This window comes from Neolamprologus brichardi, chromosome 16 (assembly GCF_056152115.1).
Source record: "Neolamprologus brichardi isolate AB-2024 chromosome 16, ASM5615211v1, whole genome shotgun sequence".
NCBI classification, from domain to species: domain Eukaryota; kingdom Metazoa; phylum Chordata; class Actinopteri; order Cichliformes; family Cichlidae; genus Neolamprologus; species Neolamprologus brichardi.
In genome coordinates this window covers 8,717,352-8,744,876 of record NC_142119.1, presented here as the reverse complement: position 1 = coordinate 8,744,876, position 27,525 = coordinate 8,717,352, and the positions used below count along the sequence as shown (strand labels likewise).

Sequence of the window (27,525 nt, the reverse complement as noted above, 5' to 3'; positions counted from 1 at the left end):
AAGGTTGCTTAGATTTAGCTATACCATGGGTTTTGTTTCAAAACCGCAAAGCATTGGCTCCCAACCTTAAAGTCGTAATAGCTTCCTCAGTGTTTATGGGATGGAGCTAGTTTCCTCATACGATGCCAGGCAGAAATTTTATGCCTTAACGTCTTCCTGGTGGTAATCCAAATTAAAGGGAGGTAGTGTTTGAATTGCATCCTTCTAAGCTAATAGTCTTTCATTTGATTCTTGAGTTTGGTGATGGTGGTAGGTATCTCAGGGGCTGGGGGAGCCTGATTTGGATCCATTAGTAAGAAAGATGCACACTTTCTTAAGTGTCTTGCTCAGACGAGTTACTTAAATCTCCTCTTTCTATCCTCACAGTGGATTACAACTCACTTTTCAGGAGTTTCAAGCTCACAATGTTTCTTCACTCTTTTTTATTCTTGTCACTCGGCAGCTTCTGTGAGCAATTCAGGAGCTCTGTGGCAATTTTGCAATAGCTGTTGAGAGAAGCAAAGAGAAATTCAGTCCAACTGTGTTTCCAAACTTGTTGTTTCAGTGCATGCTTCCACATACTCCAAACCACAAATTTCTCCTTTGGGGATCAATAGTGTAAATCATTCCTTGCGTCTGAGTTGTCTCGGTTTTGTCCCCCCAGGGAAAGCTGCTTGACGCCAGTAAGCCCAGAGACTTGTCCTCTAGTCCAGGCCTTCCTGGCTGAGTGTCCAGGCCGTCTGTTCCTGGGTCACGCCCAAACACAGCTAAAGACCGGCTTGCAGATCCAGGAGAGACACCTTTTCCTCTTCACAGACACCCTGCTCGTCACCAAGGCCAAGTAAGTTTCTTTCAGTGTTTTGTGAAATGACGGGGAGATGTTTATACGTGGTTGTGAGTGTGAGAGGGGGCGGAACAGGAAATAGAGACAAAGTGACATAAACAGGGAAAAATAGGAACAAAAAGTGGCCGTGCAACATTTCATTGTTCCTAGTTGTTTGCTGGTCATAAAATTTGTGAAGGACGGAGTTTCCCCCTGTCTCTCTTTACATACTCTCCTGCTTCTTTTACTACTTTGTCCCTCATTTTTTCCCCCAGCATATAATTATTTCCCAGCCAATTAAATCCATATGAAGCCTGGCTCAGATCAAAGCCAAACTGGCTCGCCTTGGGCCTAAAGTATGGGGCTTCCCACCCACAAACTACACAACACAAGCACATTCAAATATAGAAAGCAAAGAGCACATAGACAATTTTGAGGTCCACACAAACACACACACACTCACACAGACACATAAACACACAAGCTCTGCACACTTACAGTATGTACTTACTGTACACACAAACCCCTCAGTGCAGACACAGCAGGATGGCTGCGGTCTGTCCTGGGAGTCATGTGCCAGTGGGCGGAGCTGACCCTCTCAGTGGAGAGAGTGTATGCTATAATTGGTTTTAATACATTGTGGCTGAACCCAGGGTGAGTTAGAGGAATGTGTGTTGGTGTGTATGTGTTTGAAAGATAGCGATAGCAAGAGGGAGGAGGGGAAATTTTTAAAAAGTTGAGTGGTGTGTGTGTCTGTGTGCGTGCGCCTTTATATCCATAAAGCAGAGAGTATGTGTTTGTTTGCCAAATGTATGCATTTGGATCATCTCCCTCGATAATTACAGATGCTGTGGCACATAAATACACGTCTACTGAGCATGCCTGTGTTTAACGTCTGAGAATAGCTGAATCTTTTAATATTTTGCTTCTATATTAAGTGTTTTTTTTAGATTGCCATATGCCACAGGAGGTTTATGGACATCAGTTATTTAAAGAAAACTAAGTCAGATTCCACACTTAATGCCCAAAAACTTCCTTGTGGAATGCCTTGAAACCCTGAAACCAGTTGATAGATATGAGCATTTATCACATTTATCACAAAACACTGTAATATAGCATGCTGTTTTGCTTGTTTGCAGGTCTCCTACTCATTTCAAGGTGAAGGCTCAGGTCCGGGTTTGCGAGATGTGGACGGCTAACTGCATGGAGGAAGTGTGCGAAGGAAGCACGAACCCCGAGAGGAGCTTCGTGATGGGCTGGCCCACCTGTAACTGTGTAGCCACCTTCAGGTATGTACAAATTGTTCACATTCAAGAATAGGAATTCCTAGAAGGTGAAATGTAGCCATGTTTTTTCAAATTATCTTGATTCGATCAAACAGGAGAAGCTTGAGGTAACTCAATTTCCTCTAAAGTATTCATTGCCAGCCCGTTAGCCGCTTACTCCTGAATATTTCTGGAAGAGTACGCAATGTACTGAGGTGCAGATGTACAGTATAGTAGAGAACCCCACCGCAAAATCCATAAAAAGCTTAAGCACAAAGGCAGCTTTCAGTCATAAAGCTGTTCTCAGTAAAAATAGAGCGAGCAACCACACACAGGCACAAACATGCAGCACGTACAGATGTATTCAGCGCCGTATATTTGCACCTGCCTTAGCAGCATCTACACCTGTGTACCCATTCACAAACACACCCATTATATTTTCCATTAAGAGGAATCCAGTCATGGCTCCAGGGGGAAGTCTGGTTTTTAACGGCGGGAGTTACATAACAAAGCAAGAGCGACAGTTACTTCTCCTCTGATTGTGTTTTATAACATCACTGATTTCATTTCAGCTCTGAAGAGACTAAGGACAAGTGGCTGGCGCTCGTCAACAGGTAACATATTGATTAAAAGTTCTTTTTCTTTGGCCCTAATGCTTTGTCTAGCTTAAAGTTCTTCCTTGCAAATCCGATTCCCCTCTACGGGCCAGAAAGGATTTGATTTTAAAGAATAAAATGATTAAGCTGAAGCCTCCACAGCATGAATGTTTTGTATTAACAGACAAATTCATAAACTTATACAAAAGTGTTATTCTAAAACAATATTCTCACTATAACACTGACCTCCTTCCCATTCCCTGTTTTCCACCAAACTCAGTCGGATAAGTGAGGGAAAAGAGAAGGACGACCCAAAGACCATTCCTCTGAAAATCTTCGCAAAGGATATTGGAAACTGTGCATACGTAAGTTTCCCTTCATCCCCCGTGAGTTTTTATTGCCTCCGTCAGCACAAAAACAGCTATTTGGGTAATTAATAACATCTCTAGCACCACTATAACTTACGGATCACACAAACATCTACATATTTCCGTGATGTTTACCCAAAAATGTTTCCACCAGGCCAAGACGCTTGCGGTCAGCAACACAGACAGCACCACTGAAGTCATCCGCATGGCTCTGCTGCAGTTCGGCATATCAGTAAGTAACCAAAGGCCTGTGTTCAGGATCCAGTGATTGATGATCGCTAGATATTAAACTTTGTCGTGCGATGCTACAAAAGTCTCTCGAGGCTCTCAGCATGAACCTTTTGGGATTCACAAGCTCTATGAAACAGTGCAAAACCTGATGGCTGAAGTGGTGTCAGAGCAGTTTTTACTAAAGGGGTTTCTTTTTGCAATCTCATTAAACGCGATTCTCTTTTTCTCTTCTTAGGGTTGCGTTAAAGACCACCGGCTGTGGGTGAGCTCCATTAGGGATGACCCTCCATATCCACTTATCGGTGAGCCCTATTGACATCACTGTATAAAACAAAATAATAAAAAATAGCTTAAAGCAGTCACATTATAGCCCTTTTTAATGAGTTTATGTAAGTCTCACAGGTACCTCGAATTGGTTATGAAACAGAACTTTATTTCAGCCTTCATGAAGACCCCGCAGTTTTATCTGCGTTTTTAAATCCAACTAAGCCGTTGATGCCCACGGCTTTTTTAGGTAGCGCTCTGTGAATGAATGACTGCAGCAGCCAATTGGCTCAGTAATCCATTCATATATCAGATGCAGCCATGATTTTGCTTCTGTCTTTCTCTCTAAGTCAGGGATGTCCAACTCCAGGCCTCGAGGGCCGGTGTCCTGCAGGTTTTAGATGTGTCCTTGATCCAACACAGCTGATTTCAATGGCTAAATTACCCCCTCAAGATGTTTTTGAAGTTCTCCAGAGGCCTGGTAATGAACTAATCTGCTTCAGGTGTGTTTTTAATTTGCTGCGGGTGATATCTAAAACCTGCAGGACACCGGCGCTTGAGGCCTGGAGTTGGACACCTCTGCTTTAAGTGATCCTTTTAGATCTAAATGAGGCCAAATCATTGCACAGCGTAGGCCTCCGTGCGTGTATCATGATTTTATAAAATCAGGTTTTTATCAGTGCAGAGGGGAAGCTTGGAACATGGTTTGCGCGTGCCACTTCATAGCCACGGTGTTGTCTGACAGCAGAAAAGAAAAAGCACAGAAACAAGAGGGACCCTGCTGGGATTTCATGGGTTTTAAAATTCAGTACAGAGAAGGGAAGAAGTAAGCAGAGTAAAAAAAGCAATCTGAGGTCAGTAAGGTCCAGAGAACAAAAGAAAACATAAAAAACGCAGTAACTGACACACAGTCTTTTGTTTACTGTTTCCCATAATTTCCTATTCTCCCTCAGCCTTCTGATATCATTAGCTGCGTAATTTGTTAACACTTGCTGGCACGTTGTGCTCGTAGAACAAACAGTTTGGCCTTTGAGTTTGGAGGAGCTGCTCTAGCTAGGAAATAACAATGGCTCACTGTCCTATTTTGGCAGATCTGCTGACCAGCTGGGGTATGTGCTTATCTAGTTTTGATGTCACAACCAGCTGCAAATCTGAGCGCCTCATTCAAAGACACACACTTTCTGATCTGCGGAGAAAAGGAACAAGGAGACAGTCTCTTTCTTGTGTTTTTACGGGTCTCCAGTCACATCGGGGACACACAATAGATACGGCTGAATTTGATTACCTTAAAATATTTCCCTTTTAAAGGCAGCCTTAAAAGAAGTAGTTCAACAGTTGGGTAATGATGTAGGATGTGGTGAATAACAAAACCTACTGACATCTAGAAACACAGTGTCTCTTCCTCAATGAGTATTTAGAAAAAAACTCTCCACTTCTCACTTCTATGCATGCATCAGTGGTTCAAAACTCACCATCTGGGAACATTTCAGAGGACGTGGTTTTCTTGTGGGTTTTTTGTGTTACCATAATCTTTTGTTTTGTAGTCCACACAGAATTCCTGACACGCAAACACAGAATTTATGACGCTGTGTTGCAAAATGCAATGCTGTATATGCCCCCTTTTTTTTAAAGCATCATGTGAGGTGCACAGACTGCACACACCAGGCCCTCCAGCGCTAAACTCTAGACTTTGACCTTTCATTCAGGCCACGAGTTTCCCTTCAGCATCAAGATGAGCCACATTCGAGACGGTGGGAGCAATTGTGGAGGACTTGGAGGAGGAGTAGGGAAGGATGTGCTGAGTCCCACAGACTGCCCAGGGGTTCTTCTGTTGGACCAGTGTCTCCCTCCAGACACGCAGTGCCAATTTATACTGAAACCCAACAAGGCTGTCCTTGGGCAGACTCAACTTTTAGGTAAGGGATTTCATAGTCAGTATGTGTCTGGTATTTTGGTTGTGTTTAGTAGTAGTAGGTATTAAAATTACACCCACCATTAAGTATTTAAAGTTAATCGTTTGGGGTTTAAAACGGTAGCATTCTGATGATGGCCCTTCATGCACCATGGAAGATTCATGAAGTGAGAGAAGTAAACATTGTTGTTTTTGTCATTACCGTGGCAGCTTAGGTTTACTGAGTACATGGTTGGTCACTGTGAGGAATCCATCCATAAATTTAACTCTGTGAAACCACAAGAGGAAATATGAGGATACAGAAGTATTAATACAGAACTGAAAGTACTTCCCAGAGCGAGTTCCACTTATATAAAACGTTTCAGTATGTTTGTGCTCATCTTTGAGGTTACCGTCGTGTTTGTTAGTCCTCGGTTTGAATCAGCAGGTGGACAAGAAGGGGAAGAAGGCATCATCGACGGTGGGAAGAGCATTTTAATGGAGCGGCGGGTTACAGCAGGGGTTGGAAAAGACGCGGTGTCAAAATAAGAAAAACATCAGACAGACAAAGAGGAAGAAACCCCAGAAGGACCGGATAAATGTGGGAATAGGAAGATGGAAAGTAGAAAGAGATGACACAGCTATTGAGTAAGTGTGGAAGGTCAGTAGAGGTGAAGGAAAAAGAAACAGACAACTACGACAGAGAGGATTTACCAGAGGATTTGCAGACCAAAAGACTGAAACTTGGATCTTAAAGCGGAGAGATACGGATAAATTAGGAGGAAGAAAAACAACATGACGGTGGACAGGAGTGAGGATGAACTGCGGGTACAGAGACCAGGATGGAAAAAGGACATGATGAGATTTAGTGGCGGGAAGAAGCCGAGGAGAAAAAAAATGTGTGTTTTCCAGTCAAGTAGGCTCCAGTTTGCCAACCGCAAGCTTTGCCTCAGATTCCTTTGCTTCAGGCACAACAGGGTCTTATGTAATCTCTCCATAACAGCCCCGCCACCATACATGCCTAATTGCTCACGCCCAACCAGAAAGCTAACGAATATGTGTTTACTGGCTTGTAGCCCTGACAAAAGCCTCATTTCAGCCATTTATTTTCAAACAATCACACAGGAAATTGTACATGTTTAACAACTAGCGGGTGTATGACAAAATAAAACTCCTCCAGTTGTTCCCCAACATGGTTTATGTCCAGTTTGTGCCAGTCTACTGGGGAGATACTGTAACTGGACAAAAAGCCTTTGAGGTGGCTCATGGCAGCAACAGAGAGTGAGGCTGAACGTGGATAAAGAACCACTGCACACACCAACACAGATCTATGCTGTCTCAGTCTGCTAGCACTTAAAAAATGAGCTAAGATTTTGTACTAGACCTATATAAAAACAGGTATTGTTGTGCATTCAACTGCAAGAAGAGATTTTCTATGTTCCCATTACAATATGAACCATATTACTGGCATGTCCACCCCTGGAAGTGGCTTAAAGTCTGCTTGTCAAAGCATTCATTCCCTACAGTTCAGTAGAGCCCAGTGTTGCCAACTCCTCAGTAAGGAAAATCGCTATTGGTTGTCCTAAAAGTCGCTAAATGACGTCATCGCCTAATTTGCATAATTTGTCATGCTTATGTAATTGTAACCTAACTTGTAGGAGAGAGAAATAACGTCCTGGAAGAGACATAAACTGAGTAAAAAACACCCTAAATGCATTCTGAATATATTTAGAACTACAAATTAAATTCTTTTATTGTTTTTTTAATTATTGTTTTTTAAATCATTCCAACCCTCCTCCTTTATCCGGGCTTGTTACCCGCAAAAGTGACCCAAAACAGGCCCTCTGCCGGAGTTACACACACACATAGACACACAAAAAAGTGTGTGTGTGTGTTTTAAGTAGTTTTAAAGCTTGTGACCCACAAAAAGTAAGCGTAAAAGAAGAACTGACGTCATTACAGTCAGGTCCGGAGCGGCGGCTTCGCTCACTGGAGATTCATTTGCAGGACGCGTAGGGGTGAACGTCTCCTGCTCTGACAGCAGCTGGCGGGGGGGGAGTGTTGCGTGAGGACTATCCGCCGCCTGTGAGCGCTTTGGCACGGGCGAGGTGCCCACGGTAGCACCCGCTGCTTGTTGAGAGTAAGAGCGATACGTGCTTTCACGTCAAAAAGTGGTCATACGTCTTCCTAATAACACCAGCAAAAGTCGCCATATTTGTCGTTAGTCGCTTTTTTGGGGGGGGAAAAAGTCGCTAAGGGTGTCTGAAAACTAGCTAAGTATAGCGACAAGGTTGCTAAGTTGGCAACGCTGACAGAGCCAGGTTGGCCCATCCCCTGGAGCTAGCTACACCGGCAGCGTTGATTTGGTTAATTGGAAAAACTAAGAATCCAATAGAATTATTGCATTTATGCAAAGATGAAAGATTATTCCATTTGCCTAAAAATTAAATAAGTAAACTACTAACATGTCAACACCTGTAATCTGGGGTTTCAATTACTGGACACTGACGTCACTGTGTAGTCATGCCTGTGGTAGTTTCATTGTCAATGAAGAGAAATACAACTTCTAGCATCTGTTTTATAAGACAGTAGACGATTAGTGTAAGATGACAGAGACTGCCCACCCAGACATGTAGTCTGTGTCTGTTTCCTCATTCCACTGTCTCTATGCCTCGAGAGCTGTAATGATGTAACACCTGATTTACACCAAGGTCATGTTTTTTCAGTGATGGCGAAGGCCTGCCGAGAAGTGCCAGAACAGGCCAGTAAATCTGTTACTGTTGAACTTTGTTCCAGAGTGTATTTGGGCATCACGCCACGGCAGATTGTTAAATAATGAATTCTATGTGAGGTATGCCGTGTATTCTGAGGGCCCTTTCGGGGCCGATGGGTCCCCCGCCCACCGAAAGAATCTTTTGTTTGTTAGGTTGAGTCCCACCCTTGGATACAAATCACCGACGCTTAATAACATAAATGTTATCATTTCAAGATTGTTGGCAATTCAAAGCTGCTACAATTACATTTCACTACAATGGCCCTTTAAGAGATTTAATGCACTGTTTGCACATTTTGCCCGTCTAAAAACGTCGGCGGTGGCTCAGAAAGGCAGTGCAGCCACAATTAGCGACGAATGAGTCATTATCATAACATTTGTGATATGAATCAAGATTTTTGAAATGCATTTTATTTAATCAGCAGTCCAAAACACAAAGAAATTAAGTCATTATTAAATATACATTTCTTCTGTTTAGCAGCTAATTCTAATTCTAATGCGCTCCACAAGAGTTAATCATGCTAAAACTAGCTTTTTAAACTGCTTGTTTATTTTAGATGTCTAATTACACGCTAAAGTAAATGTACATTCTTATTTATAGGCACTTCAGTGCACACGTGCTATGCAAAAACATGCTGAGCTGGTGCTTGAACTACACAGGCAGACATTGTGCCTTTGCACTGCTGTGCAAAAACTTAGGAAAGGGAACACGCAGTCACATGCACATGTTCTTTTTAGCCTTTATTGAGACAGGAAAGCAGAGATGTGACCTATATCAGCTCGCTATGAGGTTTTTGTTAAACGCACCCGCATGAGTAAACAGAGTAAACCATCGTCTGTCACATCTGCTTTCATTGGTTTTCATTTCTCAACCATGAGCAGCGCGTTAGCATGATGCATGATGAAAAGCTCCTGCATCTGACGCTGATGAGCAATTCGTAAGCAGTTCTGTCCGAAATTCAAGCCCAGAAAAGTAAACATTACGAAACAGTTTCTGAGTCTGCACTTTTGAAGCTATGTGAATCAAACAGTTTGGTTTCCTGAACGTACCTTGGGGTGCATTCGCCATCCATTACTCAACAACAACAGTTTGATTATATCTCAAACTAAAGTTCTCCTTCCTCTATTTTTATTTTCCTACCCACAGAGCCTGGTCAGCAGAAGCCTTTTAAGAGAAAGAGATCTCTGATCAATTGGCCTTTCTGGAGAGGTTCGAGCACACAGCTGGACGGCGTGCCCCTGTCCCCAACCTTGCTCTCCGCCGCTCACGGTCGGCTGTTCGGACAGCCCTTGAGCTCCATCTGCTCTCCAGAAAACGGCCTGCCTAAACCTGTCATGGTAAGCCGAGTGGAGTTCACATAACAGGGGTCAGGACCCTGACTTGAGGGAACACAGGTTGACTGTTTAGTTAGGGAGCGAGAGACTTGAGGGTGTGAGAAAGTAGATTATTTTTAGGAGCATTTTATTTGACTTCTACTGCTGCAATCTTACTATTCTATGACTTTAATACATCCACCAACCACTTAAAATTATTGGCGGACCCATTTTCCATTTTAGATTAAATCAGATTTTTTTTCCTGGAAACCGAATATATTTTAATGTACACATTCTTCTTATTGTGAGTGAGTGACCCTCTCACTGAGGTGTCCTCTAAGAGAGATGTCTTTCTTTCGTTCTTTGTAGAAACACTGATTCAGACACGTTCCTCCTGTTGGTCCACAGAAGAATCTGTTAAAGGGAGGTGCCGAATTCAAATCGAGATAAAAATTCTGGCAGGAATTCTTTGCAATTAAGACCTCAGTGGAATGAAATGCCTTCTCCCATTAGGGCCTGTTTCCTAAGCTCCCGCTTGTGTAATCTCTGACATTAAGTTCTCCTGTTTCATCAAATGCCATTGTTATTAAACTGAACAAGTTGGTAACCTTCTGTTTCAATGTTCCCCCAAAGGACATGCTGGCATTTCTGTACCTGGAGGGGCCATACACCAGAGGCATCTTCAGGCGTTCAGCTGGAGCAAAAGCCTGCCGGGAGCTCCGAGACAGGCTGGACAGTGGGAGCGAGGACGCGGAGATCACACACCAGTCTGTGTTCGTCATCGCTGCTGTCCTCAAGGTAACCACACACACACAGCTCTTCCCCCGTCTCTCTTCCTTGTTTGAAACTGAAAACAGGCACGACTGATGTTGGTCCAAAGTCACCTTAGTCCAGACAGGATAATCTGTCTCTGCATAGCCAGGCAGGCGGCCAGTCACACACACAAGGTGCAGCATTGTTCAGGATCCAGGCCAAACAGCTGTCATACAGTCGGGCATCCAGGGAGTAGCTCGGGCCTTCTTCTTCTTCATTTATTTTTTATTTTTTTAGAGATGGTCCAACTCCCTTTTTAAATTTTGTTTCACTTGTTTTCCACATAGAGTGCAAGGATTGTCAACCTGTGATATAAAGGGGTGGCTGTAGCCCTTTAGATTGCAGGACGGAGAGGAAGTCATTTACTAGTCTACCGGTTCAATCCCTGGCTGCTCCAGTCTGCATGCTAAAGTACCCTTGAGCAAGATATATCACTGTCAGCAATCATCACAACTCCTACCTGTTGTATCAGTAGCCTAACTTTAATTTCACAAGTAAAAATGCACTAACATAATTGGATTTGTTCAGTGATTATCATTATACGACCACCAAGCTAGGATCGAAAGAACCACAACCACAGATGAAGCCATAAAAAAGTGAGAGCAGCAAAAATCCCTTTGACAGTTGTTTCCAGTCTATAATGCCTGTCTGTCAGTATAAGGCATTCTTCAGCTTCACTTATAAACGTTTTGCATACAGGACTTCCTGCGAAATATCCCAGGCAGCATGCTGTGCGTGGACCTGTATGACCAGTGGATGGAAGCGATGGAAGGAGGAGAGGAGAGGATACCAGCTGTCCAGAGGTAAGAGATCTCTCTTGAAATCCTAAAATATGCGATATCTAAGGCCGTGATCGTCCTGCTAATCTTATAGCTGTCAGTGTCTGACAAGAAGATGCAAATCCTACGCGCATTTTACATAAGTCAGCAACACAGGACAGGAACGATTGAATAAATGGCTGTCCTGGTGGCCTGTGGTAGAGCAACACCTTAGACGCTGTTGGTTTTTTCCTTGAATTACCCACAGTTTATGTTTAGAATGAGAACTAAAAACAGAGAGCAGGGATGCGTGTGTTTCCAGTAGCAACAAACAAAATTCCTTCTGCTTAGGAAAAAAAGCAAGAAACAAGCAGCCGTACTGAAAGGAAGAAGCAGGGACCGAGGATGTTTTTCGTAATGTGTTTGATCTCATCTCCTCCCGTCGTTTCCTGCCCCACTCCCATTAGGCTCCTACACCTCCTTCCCAGTGAGAATCTGCTTCTGCTGCGACACGTGATCGCGGTACTCCACTGCATACAGGGCAGTGCCGACGACAACCAGATGAACGCCTTCAACCTGTCTGTCTGCATTGCTCCCAGCATGCTCTGGTCTCCGGCGCCAAGCACCCCTGAGATGGAAGGGGAGGCCACTAAAAAGGTGAGACGGGACAGGCCTATGGACACTTTAGAGCAGGTGTAGGCAACTCCAGGCCTCAAGTGCCAGTGTCCTGCAGGTTTTAGATCTCACCCTGGGTCAACACACCTGAATCAAATGATAAGTTCATTAGCAGGCCTCTGGAGAACTTCAAGACATGTTGAGGAGGTAAACACACCGGCCCTCGAGGCCTGGAGTTGCCTACCCCTGCTTTAGAGACTTATCCAAATAAAAAATCTTGGCTGGTCACATTTAGAACAATAATGTGACATGTTGGGGGAAAACGCTTATCCAGCCTTCTTGCTGAGAGTTGAGGGAGATGTTTGTTGGATTAATATGAGTCTCAGTGTAACAGCGGAGCAGTTTGCCTGCTCGGGGCCAAGAAATACTTCTGCACAGAACCCCTGGAAAAAGCACAAATTTCTACACTTTGGTTTTTGTACATGCAAAATAAACGAGACACAGCACAAAACTTAAAGACTTTCAGAGGTGCTAATAGGAGGATTAAGTTACACAGAGCAAGGAGACCTACTTCCTTTGTTTCCCATCTACATACTACCCTGAGATCTGCTGCCTGCAGCTAAATTTTCTTAATGTATAGAGATTAGAGTAGTATCATTGTTATCATCCCGCTCGCAAGAAAATGCGTTCCTCAAAAAGCCAAAGTGCTCTGATCTGCTTCCACAGGCAGTTTGCAGAGTGCGAGGAATTTAACATTTGGAGGGAAAAAACAGAAGCAAACTGCTCGTGACCAAGCAGAGACCTGAATTTGACTGACAGTTAAGTTACAGAGGCTTCACTGACACAGGTGTACACGTACACTAAGTGCTCACATGCATACTTCACGTCAGGCCGAGAGCCATTTTTCTGCAGACTGAAGGCTTTCCTTCAGGACGTGACTGCCCACCTCAGATCAGGAGCTGACCCACTGCCACACGGCAGTCACGCACACGCAAACCCCCGTCCCACAGACGCGCACTGTCAGTCTCATTCACATGTGATCTTTGACAGTTACTCATAAGCCTCTTACATTCAGCTAAGCTTCAAATCCCCGAGTTTAGAACAAGACTCGGTAAGTTTAGCTTCTCATATAGAGAAACATATGCACAGCATCTAGTTTGGTGAGTGTCACCGGGGTTAATTCTCGTTAATTGGTAAAAAAAAAATGGTAAAATGTATTTGTATAGCGCTTTTACTAGTCCCGCCTAGGGACCCTAAAGCGCTTTTACACGTCCAGTCATCCACCCATTCACTCTCACATTCACACACTGGTGGAGGCAGCTACAGTTGTAGCCACAGCTGCCCTTTTGTTCTTGTTTTTCTTTAATTGTAAAGAAAAACAAGAACAAAAACGGGAAATTTAATTTACCTCTCGAACTACTTTGTGACAATGTTGGAGTAGAGTCTGCAGTGATATTCTTGCTGATGCATGAATATCACTGCAGTTTCTCTGTATTTTTGTGTTTATAAAGTGAAGTCTGCAGTGAAGCAACCGTATGTCTTAGCCAACCATTCTGGCCTGGAATGGCTTCATTCTACAGCCAGAGCTCACATAGGAAGGCCCCTCGCCCACCAGAGCCCATCATATAGTCACTCAAACCCTAAGCATACAAAGTCTGCTGATTTGTGGTCTGTTTGGAAAGTTACAGTTATTTAGTTACACATAATCTCACTGGGTGGCTGTTTTGCTTATCTTTTCCGATCTGTGTGTGTGTGTGTGTGTGTGTGTATATGTGTATGTGTTTGTCTAGAAGTGGTTGAGGTTCATTTGAGAAAACACGCAAAGAATTTCCTACAGAATCTGAGGACTGGGATGTTTTTGTGGAAAATTGTGTCACTGAAACACCCTCTTTCTCTCTCCATACAAACACACACACTCACATAAGTGCTCGTTGGCAAAAAATACTCTCATCACCCACAAATACTTAAATATCAGCTTCACAAATACTCCCCTGATGACACTTTCCCTCTCGCACACCGCATATTTGTGTGTTCGTCTCGAGCACAGGCGGCTATTTTCTGGGGGGGAAACGAATTTTTAACATTCCCACCTTGCAGTCAAAGACAGGGGCCAATTTAAAACTTTTTTGGGGGGATCGTGGATGTGTATTAGCCGGTTTTCAACCTTGTCCGAGGACATGTCTGTGCTCACTGTTGGCCAGTTCAGTTTAGCCTTGGTGTCCCTCCTGCTTTCATGAAGCATATAATTTAAAGGTTTTGGGCTGAACATATCCCTTAAAGAGCATCTGAGGTAAATGCAGTTTGCGTCTAACTTTAAATGGAGACAGGAAGAGATAAATCATTTAGAAGTAAGTTGTTTTTCCTCAGGCTTGGCTCTGGAGAATGCAACTTTTGCTTTTCTATATTATAGTAAAATCACAGAAAAGTGATACCCAGCTCAGAATGCTGCACGGATGGTTTTCCAGCGTGCACAGTTGCAGCATATTTTTACGCACATACACACCCAAATACTGGAAGATTTCTTCCAAATCTTGCAGTACTATTGTATACGCTGACAGTAGGAATCTGCAGTTCATGCAACAGATACATATTTTGTGAATGATGCGTAGAGTTCGTATTTCCTGGTTTTCTGAATGGTTGAGAGAGTTAAAGATAACATCTCACTGAGGTGAACAAGAGGTTCTTAATGGGCTGCTGATGGATGAATAAGTGAAAGTCTCCTGGATGCCCACAGGCTCCTTTTGTTCAGTGCTTTGCATCACGTAGCAGTGCTCACTCTCACTGAGTGACAGTGAGGAATGCTGAGTGTCGCCACAGTGGATGGATGCACGGATTTGATTCAGGGTAGATTTTTACACCTTTCTGATGCTAGCCTCCTATTTACGCTGCTGGTTTATATCAGCTAATTATTTGCTTCATTCGAAACATGCGTGTTGCCAACAGGGAAGTTGCCCTCTGGTTGACATACTATGCAAAGTCAACACCCATAACACGTTCTCACCTGTTTTCTGTAACATTTAAATTTTATTAATGCCATTATCCATAGATAGATCTATAGATCCAGTATCTAACGAGAACAAAAAGAAGGAATCCAAGGTCTAGGTGTTATATCATGGCCATATGGCACCAATTCCTCCTTTCCAAAGAAACCTAGGTTGTCAGTGTTGGGTTATTTAAAAAGTCTTGATCAGATATGTTATATCCAAAATATTGGATCAACTTTAAATACCCGTCTAATGTTAGCTCTGTTTGAAAATCAACAATTACCTTTCTGTTGCCTCCCATGCAGATGTAAAAAGTCAGTGATAGGGGAGAGATTTGCAACAAGATCTATGTAAATCATTGCCAAGGTCTGGCAGGGACTTGTTTTGTTGTGTTTGGTGGTTGGAACTGCGGCAGGTCCTGTATATTGATCGCAAGTTCCCAAAACTCGCGCCCTGTTCACACATGTTTAGTTGTCTTCTTTAAAAACCTGACCCGAGTTTGCTGGAAGAGCAATTTACCCTCCAGGACTTTGCGGCGGCAGCAAACTGTGAGCAACTGCAATATGACTCCTTTTATAGAAAATAGAAATAAAAAAACTAGTTCAACGAGTCATAAATAACCACATCATCCAGTTTTAAATGATGTTTCGTTTGTAAACAGACGGATTTGGGACATAATTCAGATCGACTGGGTGCTGTTGATCACGAACGCCACCGTTTGATTGATAGCGTGCATGTATGACCTCGGCTAAAGTTGTTTGTGATGATGATTGGCTTCCTGAACACTTCAAAGAAACAGTTGTGGAGTTCATTGCGTTACATAACTCTGAATGTACAGCTCATCACCCATCATCTGCTAGCTTAAATGTAAATAAATAAACTGTGAGTGGCAGTTTAAAAAGCGGATTTTTTTCAAGCTTTAATAAAACTCTGGGTTTAGAGGAAAGAAAACCATTTTAAACGACTTTTTTGCACAGCCTGATTACTCCTTGTTTGGACAGACGGCGGTTTTTTGGCGCATACGGACACCGTGCAGACACAGACCAGACAACATCTGGCCCACAAACAAACAAATGAGTGTTTACCGGCGCAGTATTTCCATAGTGTCACAGGCTTATTTATGTACACATCAGGCAGATTTCAGTGGAAATTTCCCAGTGGCCCTGGCGTTTGCCAACTATTTGTGTCACAGGACGTCATGTGTGTAAATTTTGTCTGTTTAGTTTTAAAGGCAGCGGTTTCTGCCAAGTAGTGTGATTTGTTTGAGGATGGATTCCAACTGGGCTGATAAAACTCATAAAGCACAGACAGCGTTACAGTGTTTGAAAACATCAACTGAATGTGCTTAAATTAGTCGTTCAGCTGCGAACGATTGGTGTTTGGATCCCTTTCAAAGATTCTTGCCCCTTTGTGACATTTGTGGCCGTGGTTTTGCTGCGAAAAGTCGTGATTGGCTTTAAGTGAAAAAAACACACAAGCACACAAAATGGGGAAAAAACTACACCTACATTGTATTCGGTATCAAAGCCAACCAATGATGTCATAGCCAGTATTATCAGGGCATTTTCCAGGGCTGGTAAGAAAGAATGGACGGAGGAGAGGGAGTCAATGTTTTCCCGTTCACTGTGGAGGTTTGACATCAACGCAAGCAAATGAAAGTTTCCCCAAAATGTTAATATGGAAAAAAAATTTTTTAAAAGAGCTTTTGACAGCTGTTTGAAAACAGTGCCACAAAGTTATTTGGGTCACTATATCATAGAGCAGTGATATCACAAGTCAGTAGCTACAGTATTAACAACCACACACAAGTTTAAGCGCTCTGCTTCTCAGACGTTGTTCTGAGCATCTGCGTGACCCGTTTCCTGCTTTTCTGTCAAGTCAAAGTCAAATTTATTTATATAGCACATTTAAAACAAAAACCATTGACCAAGGTGATGTACAACTAAGATGATGAAAAGAAATAAAAACATAGGGAGACATGATAAGAGTTAAGAAAAAGAATCATAAAATTAGAAGATTTGAGTAAGAAACAAGAAAAAAGTAATACAAACTCATTCTGATTTAAAAGCCAAGGAATAAAAGTGTGTTTTCAGATGGGTTTTAAAAGTGTCCAGTTTTGGGGAGGTCCTGATGTAAAGGGGCAGTTTGTTCCACAGTTTCGAATCAGTTACAGCAGTTACTCCCCTGTGCTTTAATCTGGACCTCGGGACAGCCAGGAGCAATTGATCCGCAGACCTCAGTGATCTTCCAGGAGTGTAGCAATTTAAAAGATCAGAAATGTATGAGGGTGCTGTAAAAATCTACACTTTTAAATGCTATTGGATAAATAGAAAGGTGTGAGATCTAAAAATACTTGCATGTCTGCAGAATGTGCATCAAGTACAAGTATCAAGTTAAAAATATGACACAGGCTGTTCACACGACCATGGCTGCACAAAACTTCAGTTTTTAGTCTTATTAAAAATGGATTGTGTCAGTAATTTCAAATGAAATCAGCAGTTGGTACCTACACACCGTCTGGGATGTGGTGGCAGCAGGCAGACCTCTCTCTGCTCCGATTTGCCTCTACATCGCTTTTATTGGACCGCATGGCAGCTGACTTGGGCTACGTCCACACGTACACGGGTATTTTTGAAAACGGAGATTTTCCGTTTTCGTTTTAAAAAATAATCCCGTCCACACGTAAAGGCAGAAATGAAGGAAAACGCTGCTAGGAACATGCCAAAGCAACAAGTGGCGATATATTTCTAACCGTGCAGAAATGTTGGCCAATCAGAAGTCTAGAAGTTTCGGTGGGAAAAAGTAAACAAAGCTGGGGCATAGAAGCAGAACCGAGTCGTATATGTGGAGGGACGGTAACTGTGTGTGTATATGTAAGCATGTAAACACTGCAGAGAGTACAATTAACAGTAACAGTATTGTAGAAATTCATTTCACCGAAACAATAACGTGGCGCACAGTGTGACGTCAAAAAATGCGCACACCTTTGACGCTGCGTTTTCTCCGTTTTTCTCGTCCACACTTAAATGCAAAAACTGAGTTTTCAAAAATATCCACCCTGGCCGGAGTTTTTAAAAATCTCTGTTTTCAGTGACCGAAAACGCCGTTTACGTGTGGATAAAAGGTGCAAACGCATAGAAAAATCTGCGTTTTCAAAAATACCCGGGTACGTGTGGACATAGCCTTAGACATAAATGTCTTTGTGCCCCAGGATGGAAAACACAATCCCTCTGAGATAATATACAGAGAAAGACCTTTTCTTATATTTTGTGGGTCTCTACACTAACTGGAATTACATTGAAAAAGAACAGAAAAAGTGGGTTTTTCATTATCCTGAGCTGTCGGCTGGTGCAACCTAGTCACGACGCCACGTTTTGTGTTTCACGTTGCAGTTTGTGAGTCCGATCGGTATTGCACAGACACATAACAGTAAACTTTCTGTGTCGCTAAATGATGGCTGAACTGGCTGTTTCCGTGAGGTCCAGCTTCAGCAAATGAATCTGTAAACACAAACACCTCTTAATCTATAAGAGTGAAAACTAATCGTTTGCCACCGAAGTAGAGCAAAGTTGGTGACAACATGAAATAATCAGACGCTGTTTGTTCCTGCAGGTTTGTGAGCTTGTTCGCTTCCTAATAGAGAACTGCAGCACCCTCCTGGGGGACGTCACATCACTCTTCAGAACCTTCAGCCAGAAGAGCAGCAGCAGCGACCATGGATCTGGTAAGAACTGAGATTTAGGCCAGACAATAAAGAAAGGACAGAATATCAGTAGGAATTTAATTTAAAAACAGTTAATTAGGATGTACAGGCTTTTTCTTAACATTGTATGAGCTCATAATCAGGCAGATTTTGTGATCCAGTTTAGTTGTATAAGCTTGTAGGAAAAAACTGTTAAGAATGGCTGAGACAGTGACAAAAAAGCCAAGAGGTATAGAAAATACTGCTCTCTAATAAAGTGCTTAGTATTGAGACTTGATTCCTACATTGTTAAAGAGTCTGATCCCATAAAAAAACAAACAGGCTGCAACTGTAATGGAAACATTTACAGATTTTGCAATTTGGGTTTCTTTTGCTTTCAGTTTTCTGACTTAATAAATGCAAACTGAAACTGCACAGCCAGAGCTATTACAGGGAGAGGTGTGGCATTAAAAAAATCTTGAATTGAATCTACTTCATTGACGCAGAAGATGGTAAAATTCCACAATACTCTGCACGCTCGCCCCTACCAGCAACTGAAACTGAAAAAGCCACTAATGTTGTTGCACATGTAGTAGTATAACCTGCTGGTAAAAAAGAAAGAAAAGCCTGTTAAACCTTATTTTGGGGGCAAAACCACCAAACATTTTAAGCGTTACTATCTAAGATTTAACTGGTTATTCTGAAAATGTATTTTAACCCAAAATAAATGCCTGGAGTTGATGACTCTCTTGTGGCAAAGCTTTGTTCTAGGAGGGTTTTAGCACAGCTAGTCCTGTGAAAAAACATAACAAAAGAAAAACAGATGCACATGGAGACAATGTTCTTGTGTCAAATTTGTTCTAAAGGTCAAGTGTGTGTGTTTTGTGTGTGTGGGATAAAGGATCCTTTATTTATTATCTGAAAAAGTACTGATAAAGCCTCACTGTGTTGCATCAAGGTGGTTTGGGACTGACTAGGTTGCTCTGTGTGGGTGCAACTGAATTGCCCAGGAGCTTTAAGTCATGTTGACTGGGGTCAACAAATTGACCTGCGGTAATTTCAATGATTGCCAGGATCACATGATTAAGATAGCACTTAATATCCTCATTCATGCTGTAAGTAACCACCAGGGGTCAAAGAGCACATAGCAGAGATATGCTTTGTCCTCTGTTCTCCTCATGTGCACCAGTGAACTGTGACTTTGTTCATTCAGCTCAGGAAATGCTCTCACTTAATTGAATCTTTTTTTTTTGTCCTCTAGCAATGGCAACCAATCAGTTAAAGCGACTCTTTACAGTGAAAAATGGCACTGTTGCTAATTGCTAATAAAGTGAACCATGTTTTCTCCTTTTCTTCCCAGATGTGTCGTCCTTCCAGATGAACGACTCGTCTTACGACAGTCTGGAGAACGAGCTGAACGATGATCCCGAGTCCCCCTTCCAGGAACAGCTTCCGCTTCGCGACAAAGACAAGCCGGACAGCTGCAGCCGTGACTCTGTCATCACGCTCAGTGATGGCGACCCCGAACCTGACCCCGATTCTAACCTTTTGCTGCAGCTCCCGCCTCTGGCCAGACCCAGTAGGTTCAGTCCCGTGGTTCGACAGCCTCGCGTACGCCACGCCAACGGCTCGTCGCAGGGTCCTAGGAGACTGAGGAGGAGCTCAGAACCGGCCTTAGCCCTGGCTAGCATGCCGACTTCAAGCATGGTGTTGGCTCATGCTGATAACCGCCACCCGTCAGTGAGGAAGGCGAGCTACGATGCTGCCATGGAGGGGGAAGCGGATGTGGATGAGGTTTTTCTTGAACAGGGGCTGAACGGGCTGCAGCTGAAAGAGGAGGGAGAGGATGGCTGTGAGAAGAGAGGAGTCAAAATCCAGAACAGCGGGCGGAGGAAGACGAAGCATGCCCCTCCACCACCACTGCGACTGGATGCCAGTTGTTCCAGTCTGTCTTCACCGGCAACCTCACCAACCGGCTCCTCCCTCAGCTCCTTAGACTCTGCCTTCTCACAGTACTCCACTGACTACGCCACAAATGTGCCACTTCCGTTAAATGAATCCCTTCCTCTCTCCCCCCTTTTTCCTGGACGCCCACAGCAGTCCTCAAGGAGCTCTCCCCCTCAGAGAAAAGCGCTGGCTCATTGGCCACAAGCCACCCAACCCCCTCGAACCTGCCAAAGTGCTTCTCACTCTCATGGCCTCCACCCTAACACGTGGCTTAAAAAGGACCGGTGCCTGACGCTAAGGCAGCCCGATAGTGGACACACTGAGGAGGACCTGCCCGTGGTTAACGGGAAATCCTTCTCAACCACTAACTGCTTCTCTGTCAGTGCCCAGGAGGCCATGGTGACAAATCAAAACTGCAGACATAGATCAAGCAGCCCTCCATCTTACCAGCAGGCTCTGCTGCAGCTGCAGCGCAGCCACTCTCCTTTTTACAGTGCGACAGAGAAGCCTCTGACAGTCAAAGATCTGAGACAGCTCCATGACCAGACCTCACCTAACAAACTCAAACCAAACCCAGGAGCTGAGATCGCACAGAGGCTGGATGAAGGTGGCTGCGTGCAGCCCCCAAAAGGTGTTTTCTTTGGACAGAGTGCCACCACTCTGGTGCTCCAAAGACAAAAGTCCCACTCTCTAACTCCTGCCATGGACATCCACAGAGGGAGGAAGACCCTTCCTCGCCGAGCATCTGATCCTGCTAAGGTCAATGTGAACTCTAACCGCGGCCCCAGCCTTACCTTAGACAGACTTCCTGCTTCTAAAGCCTGGCCCCAAGACGGCAGAGCGTCAGATAACCACGCCAAGCCGCGCCTCTGCTTGTCGCCCTCTGCCACCAGGGCTGTAAGGGACTACTTTTCCTCACAAGGTCAGGAGGATGTGGACGCCTGCCTGCAGAGGAGTCATGAGGTCGCGCTAGCAATTGTGCAGGGTAAGAAGGAGTGGCAGAACAGGCGGTGCAGTGACCCGCGGCTGGAGGACTTTGAGCAACTTTTTTTTGCAGAAGAATCGTATGTGTAAAAAGGAACTTTGTAAAGACAAACTGTACAGGGGAGACTGACTTTCATGTGATATTGTAACTTGTACACAACTGTCTTTTTATTGTAATTTTTTATCATATACTCCTTTAACCTGTTGCTGACTACTGTAATGGTACATCAGCGGTTTAAGATTTTTATGAGGTACAGATGCAGCGTCAGTGTAGCGGCTCGAACACCAAAAATCTGGTTTCTCTGGACAAAATGTTTCTCTCACCGCGTCCTTGTGCACCTTCCAGATCTATTGTTGTTTCTTTTTCAGCATGTGATGAAAGTATGGAGAGCTTGTCAGCAGTAAGGAAAAAGAAACGACAAAGAAATCCTTTTTTTCGTGTTCGGGAAGCTTTAGAAAGCAAGCAGAAAATCCATTGCAGCTGATGGGAAACGAAGGCCGTGACAGTACAAACAGTAACATTAAAAACTTGAGCAACATTCGTGCCGCTTGTGACCGATCGCAACCATGAAGTGAACTAATTCTTTTCCAGTGTGTGAAGTGTTTGTCTGAGTCAGTGAGTCGGCGGGGGCAGTTTTTGTGTTCGTATAAGCATCCTGCAACACACAGCACATCGTCGTCCTCAGTAAGTCTGGTTAATATCTCTGACCTGGAAGGAGAAGATATCTGCCTGTAAGTGTGTGTGTGTGTGTGTGTGTGTGTGTGTGTGTGTGTGTGTAAAAGAAAGCATTGCTGATTGTCAGTGTGTCCTGAGCCAAAAGAAAATCAGTGCCGCTGAAAGAGAAATCGCTTTTAGTTTTGCTTTCAAAGACTTAATTATCCTCATCAGGAAGCCCTTTGGGTATCACAAGGAGACACCTTGTTGAGCACGTGCATGTTGTGTTGGATGTACCAGTTTGTGTGTTTTGTTCATGCATGTATGATCTTTTTGTTCCAGCGCTGTAGTGTTGACTCCATCGTGACACTTAACAGTAAATGGCCTTATTCCACTGTCTATTACCGTGATGAAAAGTATGTAAATACATGCCCACAGACAATGTTAGCTATTGTTAGTTTGCACCAGTAATAAACAGTGTTATCTCTTACATAGCCTCTTCACAGGACCACACACACAGAAGTAAGGCCATTGTCATGTGCTGCCATTTTAAACGATCTCATAGAGTACTTTGTCCTGTATTATTATTAATATTATTATCTCCTTTACAGAACTGTGTTCAGCCTGTATAGTTCTCCATATTTATGATACAGATATATATATATATGTATAAATCTCTATATAAATATATTATCTTGTTGTTTCGTATGTGGTGTGAGGAAATCAAATGTGTATTTTTGTACATGCCAATTCTGCTGCTGCTGTCTTTATAGAAAGAGTATTTGCTACCAAATGCACCCTTTGTATATTGTGTACATCTGAATTCCAGCAGGAATTCACAAGAACCAAAATATAATTGATTTCAATAAATGTTGCTCTTGTGAAACTACTTTGCCAGTCAAATGTGAAATTTGTTCACAGGGGTGGTTTCGCGATCATCATTAACATTTATTGCAAACAAATGAACAGCGTGTGGACATGCTGCACCCTTTGATGGCTCTGCTCGGAAACCGAGGCCAGTTTGCTGTAAGGTACACCTTGCTGTAATGGGTTGGATCCACTTTTGCCTTCACAACGTCCTTAATTCTTTGTGTAGCTTTAACAAGCTTCTTGGAAACATCCCCCAGAGATTTTGATACATCACACAATTACTGAAGATTTGTCTGCTGCACCGCCGTGATACACATCTCCTGATCTGGTGGCAGTGGAGGCATTTAAGTGCAGTGAACTCCAAGTAAACTAGTTTGGTTCAGGCTCAGATCATCACAATCACCAGCCTGAACTGTTGATACAAGGCAGGATGGATCCATGCTTTCATGCTGTTCCTGCCAAATTCTGACACTATCATCCTTATGTTGCAACAGAAATCAAGACTCATCAGACCAGGCAACATTTATTTTCCAATCTTCTGTTGTTGCTGCACACATCTCTCGGCTGACTGTAGATCAAGAGGTACAGCAGATCGGTTGGAAGGTTAACCGTTTGATCCCTGGCTGCGGCACACTGCATGCAAGACTTTTTGTGCAAAATACTGAACCCCAAGTTGCTCTCTGATGCATCAAGTGTTAGAGAGAAAGCTCTTAGAAAAAGCATAGAAAAACATGCTAGCAGGGATCTATGTGAATGGGTGAATCAGCCCATTTACCACAGCTGAACAGGTGTGTCTAATAAAGTGGCAAGTGAGTGTAAGCAATCCAGAACTGCACCAGAATTTAAAATGTCTTCAAATTTCCTGAAATCCAGCTTGGTAGTCATTACTAATCTTACTACAACAGAGGCGAGCATTAAAAAAAGTGTAAGTGTAAATATCCAAATATAAACTGTAAAATACGTCTCTGTCCTGAGACCTAGTGGAAATCTGATTAATAAATTACAAAATATGACAAAAGTGATGTTTAAAAATACTGGTCTATAAAGAGCTCATTACAGCTACATTTAAAGCTAAAAAAAATAACACTTCTATCCATATTTTAATAAGTCAGCTTGTAAAGGAGGTCAGCTAATCAGAGCGCTGCTCAAAAGTACAGCTTAACAGAGCAAGAACATAAGAAAACAATCTGGCCTAATGAGTACGGTTGAATAGTCCAAAAAATGTACCTCATATCGTGTTTAGCATTTAGTTTAAAAAGGTACAATTCCCTAAAGCCAACACTTATTCCAGCTGACCCAGAGTCTAAACTGATTCATGATTCTTCATGCATGACAACACCTTGACAAGAAACGGATCGTATTAAGGCAGCGTAATGTTCACAGGCAAAAATCAAAACATATCAGTGTGCTGTGGCACGACGTGGAAAGCACATGTTTGATTAACGTTTCTACGATCTCCACCACTTTATCAGTTTTGGTGACAAAAGTTTTGCTGGGGCATATTTACTGATTTTCAGAAGGTGAATCACTATGAAAACTTGTTTCGAGTGTGTGGTTGTGGATACGGCCATCACAGCAACCGTGACGTCACCTACTGGTTAGTGAAGTCCCTCTGTGAAGGCTGGAGCTGAGCGACTTTGTGTGGGGTCACTCTGACTGAGGAACTAAAGAACACTGCACGCTCAAGGTTGACGTCTTTTGACTTGCTGGAGGCTTTCATAAGAGTTCAAACTCATTACGAGCATCTTAAAACCAAAGATAAAGGGAACAAGTGTCCATGTTTCCATTCCTTTATTGGGTTTTCTCTTACATGTTATCCAAGTTCTGATCTTTCCCGTTATCACTCCATGAGTTTTTCTTCTCTTTGGACATCTCTGAATCTGTTTGATAACTTGAAATGAAGTTTTTTTTATGAACAATCCCTAGCTACATCATTATATAACCAAGGCTCACAAATCATGGTGGGATTCTTACAAAAATCCCCAGTATGATTCCTACACAGCAGCAGAGGAAGAATTAAGTGGGGCTTTGTGATGGTTTCTCTAACCCTTGTTTATGAGTTTTTGTGAAAACCTTCAACACCGGCAGCCACGGTTGACTCATATATTTACAAGAAAACTTTGTAAGACGTCAACACCAAAAGAAATATAGACAGAATCATCAAAACCTTTCACATCCGTACACTTATGGGCCACATGTTTTCCACTAATGCATGATGTGGAGATATACAGGCACAAGCTGATGTTGCTAGGGAGACAGGTTGCACAGCAGGTTGGGAGAATTAGTCAAAACACAGCTTTGTCGGACAAACAGAAAGGTTCAGCTCAGTGTTAGAGGAACTACAGGCAAAAATGGGTTTTCTTACTATGAGTTCTTCAAGAACTCATGAGTGGCTGATCTCTCTCAGCCATATTTGACAACCAGCAGGCACCCTAACACCTGCTGGCCCCCTGATTTTTGCAAACTTCTGTTATGGGGGTAACAGAGCAAAATAGAGGAACATGTTCAGAGCAGCAAAATCTTCTAAAGATATATTAAATCAACTTGTTTGATGCTGTGCAAAAGTCTTGAGCGACCCCTCACTGTCTTTATATGTCAGTAGAAAAATGAGAAATGGGTGCATTTATAGCATTTATTGAAATTTGTGCAAACACACATTGACACACAGAGGGTTTTTTTGGGATGTTGGCTGCCTTTTGTTCTGTTTGATCCCGATGATCCCACACTGCTTCAGTAATGTTGCGGTCCAATGTGGAATTCATTGTGTGTTTTTCTATCCAGGTATGCTTTTACTGCAGTGGCGTTGTGTCTGGGATCATTGTCGCACTGAAAGTGAAGCCTTTACCAAGCAGATGCTTCCAGCTTTTATTGCACGGATCAAAATCTGACAGCAATTTTTTTTCTGTGTTTATAATTCAAACTGATCGAGTAGTATTTGAAATTGCCTTTGTTCTTGTTTTTTCCTGCTGCTGCTTTGTATTTTTATGCAATGCTGTTGTTCTCTATAATGGATCGGTCTACAAACTTTTAAGGGCAAGAATGAAGGTATTCTTGAGGTTCGTACTCTATTTTAGGTCTCTTGCTGGTTTTACAGGTGCAGTTTGCACTCTCAGACCTTAAGTTGCTCCCGTAGCAACAGAAATATTTGCTTTTATTTTCAGAAGGATGATAAAGGTTGTTTAACAGCCGCTTGGCTTCTCCATGAGATTCCTCAGCCAACGCCGAACTCGATGCACAGTGAGGTCACGCTTGATCCCAGTCATGAATTTCAGACAAATCAGCAATCAGTATGCTTTCCCTCCCTTTGCTATACTGTTGACCCACTCTGAAAAGCATGCAACTCCCTGGGCAGTAACCCTGGTGTTATTCCCACATATTGTTTTTCTGACACACATTCTCCAGTTTTGGTGAAGCAGTAACGCTGCAGTGAAAAGCAGGCGTGCGTGAACTCCCATTCGCTAAGACCCGCTGGACCCTGAATGTGATGTTGATTAATTTTCTAAATGCAAAATACAGGATCACAACACAACTGCACTAACACAGCAATACAACTGTAGAAACCTTCACAATGTTTTATAGAAGCTGCTGTAAAGAACCAAGCATGTTATGGCATTGTTTCTCCCTAGCTGAAAATCATAAAATAAGATTGTGTGATGGTTTATGGGGCTAGGTAGATGTACACAAGCACAGGAAAACATTTTTGTTTGACATTTGTACATATAAATACAGCAAATTATAGGAGTAGCTTAGAAGAATGTAAGACCTCCGACAAAGCTTAGTTACATAATAGGAGAGAAGATTTATGGGGTCGGATACGGAGGGCTGAAAAAATGTGGCCAAGAGAGCCTGGTAAAAACACCTGGTAAGAAGTCAGTGAGGGAAAGGACTGGATATGTGAAGCCATTTGAGCATATTAATGTGTATTCCCACTGAAATACTGTACGCAAAGCTATTTCTCAAACTTAATATTGCATGCAGTCAGTGTTAATGACATTAGCCATTTTCTGCATGTTGCTCTGTGCTCAGCAAGCTAATGAGCTTGATTGTGTCAGATTTTACTCAAACTGTGTATAAAAACTATACGTAGTCAAACGTACAGCTCTGCTATCACTTTCAACATAAATGAAGACAAAGTAAACAGCAGTGACGTTTGTAGAGTTACTGAAGTTTGGCTAGCTGGTATATAACGATGTGCTACGTGATCGCTAGCGACACAGCTATGTTAGCATAATATAAACAGTGAAGCTGGAGGATGAATGCTAATTTTTTCCACTTGATAAAAGTTAACACAAGGGCTCCCGATGGTCAGGGTGGCAGGCTGTAAACGGACCATTCTTCGGCCAGGAGAACAACTGAGATAATCCATCCAGAATACGAGGTTAGTCATTAATATACTGCTGCATGGGCTGGTCTGTAGTTACATCTAAGGTCTTAAAAACTGAGCTTTAAAATGATTAGCGGTAATAAAAACTGAGAGGAAACCGAGTGAAAAACAGTCACTGACTGTTTTTAGGGGCTTTTTGAGATTAAATAGAATAAGATACAAAGCATTAAAACATGTCAAAAACACAACAGTCTTATTAAACGCAGTTTGGGCCCGGAAGCAGGATTCATCACGTCATCACTTAAAGACCGGATTGACAATTTGCTACTGTATGATGAGTCAGCACTACCTTGCATGTCACTTCCATTTAAAACAAACCAACCGACCAA

At 42.8% G+C, this 27,525-nt stretch overlaps 1 protein-coding gene across 1 annotated transcript in view; it reads left to right on the top strand.

The window, feature by feature from the left end:
- Nucleotides 1–22,785, top strand: part of arhgap20 (Rho GTPase activating protein 20) — a 35,238-nt gene extending 12,453 nt beyond the window's left edge. The window contains exons 3-15 of the mRNA XM_006793629.3: nt 644–820; nt 1,942–2,091; nt 2,640–2,681; nt 2,944–3,028; nt 3,186–3,263; nt 3,498–3,564; nt 5,233–5,442; nt 9,338–9,528; nt 10,138–10,302; nt 11,017–11,120; nt 11,543–11,732; nt 18,287–18,398; nt 19,717–22,785. Of these exons, the coding sequence (XP_006793692.2) occupies nt 644–820; nt 1,942–2,091; nt 2,640–2,681; nt 2,944–3,028; nt 3,186–3,263; nt 3,498–3,564; nt 5,233–5,442; nt 9,338–9,528; nt 10,138–10,302; nt 11,017–11,120; nt 11,543–11,732; nt 18,287–18,398; nt 19,717–21,377 (3,232 nt within the window). The 3' untranslated portion in view covers nt 21,378–22,785. The remainder of the gene's footprint in view (nt 1–643; nt 821–1,941; nt 2,092–2,639; nt 2,682–2,943; nt 3,029–3,185; nt 3,264–3,497; nt 3,565–5,232; nt 5,443–9,337; nt 9,529–10,137; nt 10,303–11,016; nt 11,121–11,542; nt 11,733–18,286; nt 18,399–19,716) is intronic.
- The last annotated feature ends 4,740 nt before the right edge of the window (nt 22,786–27,525 follow it).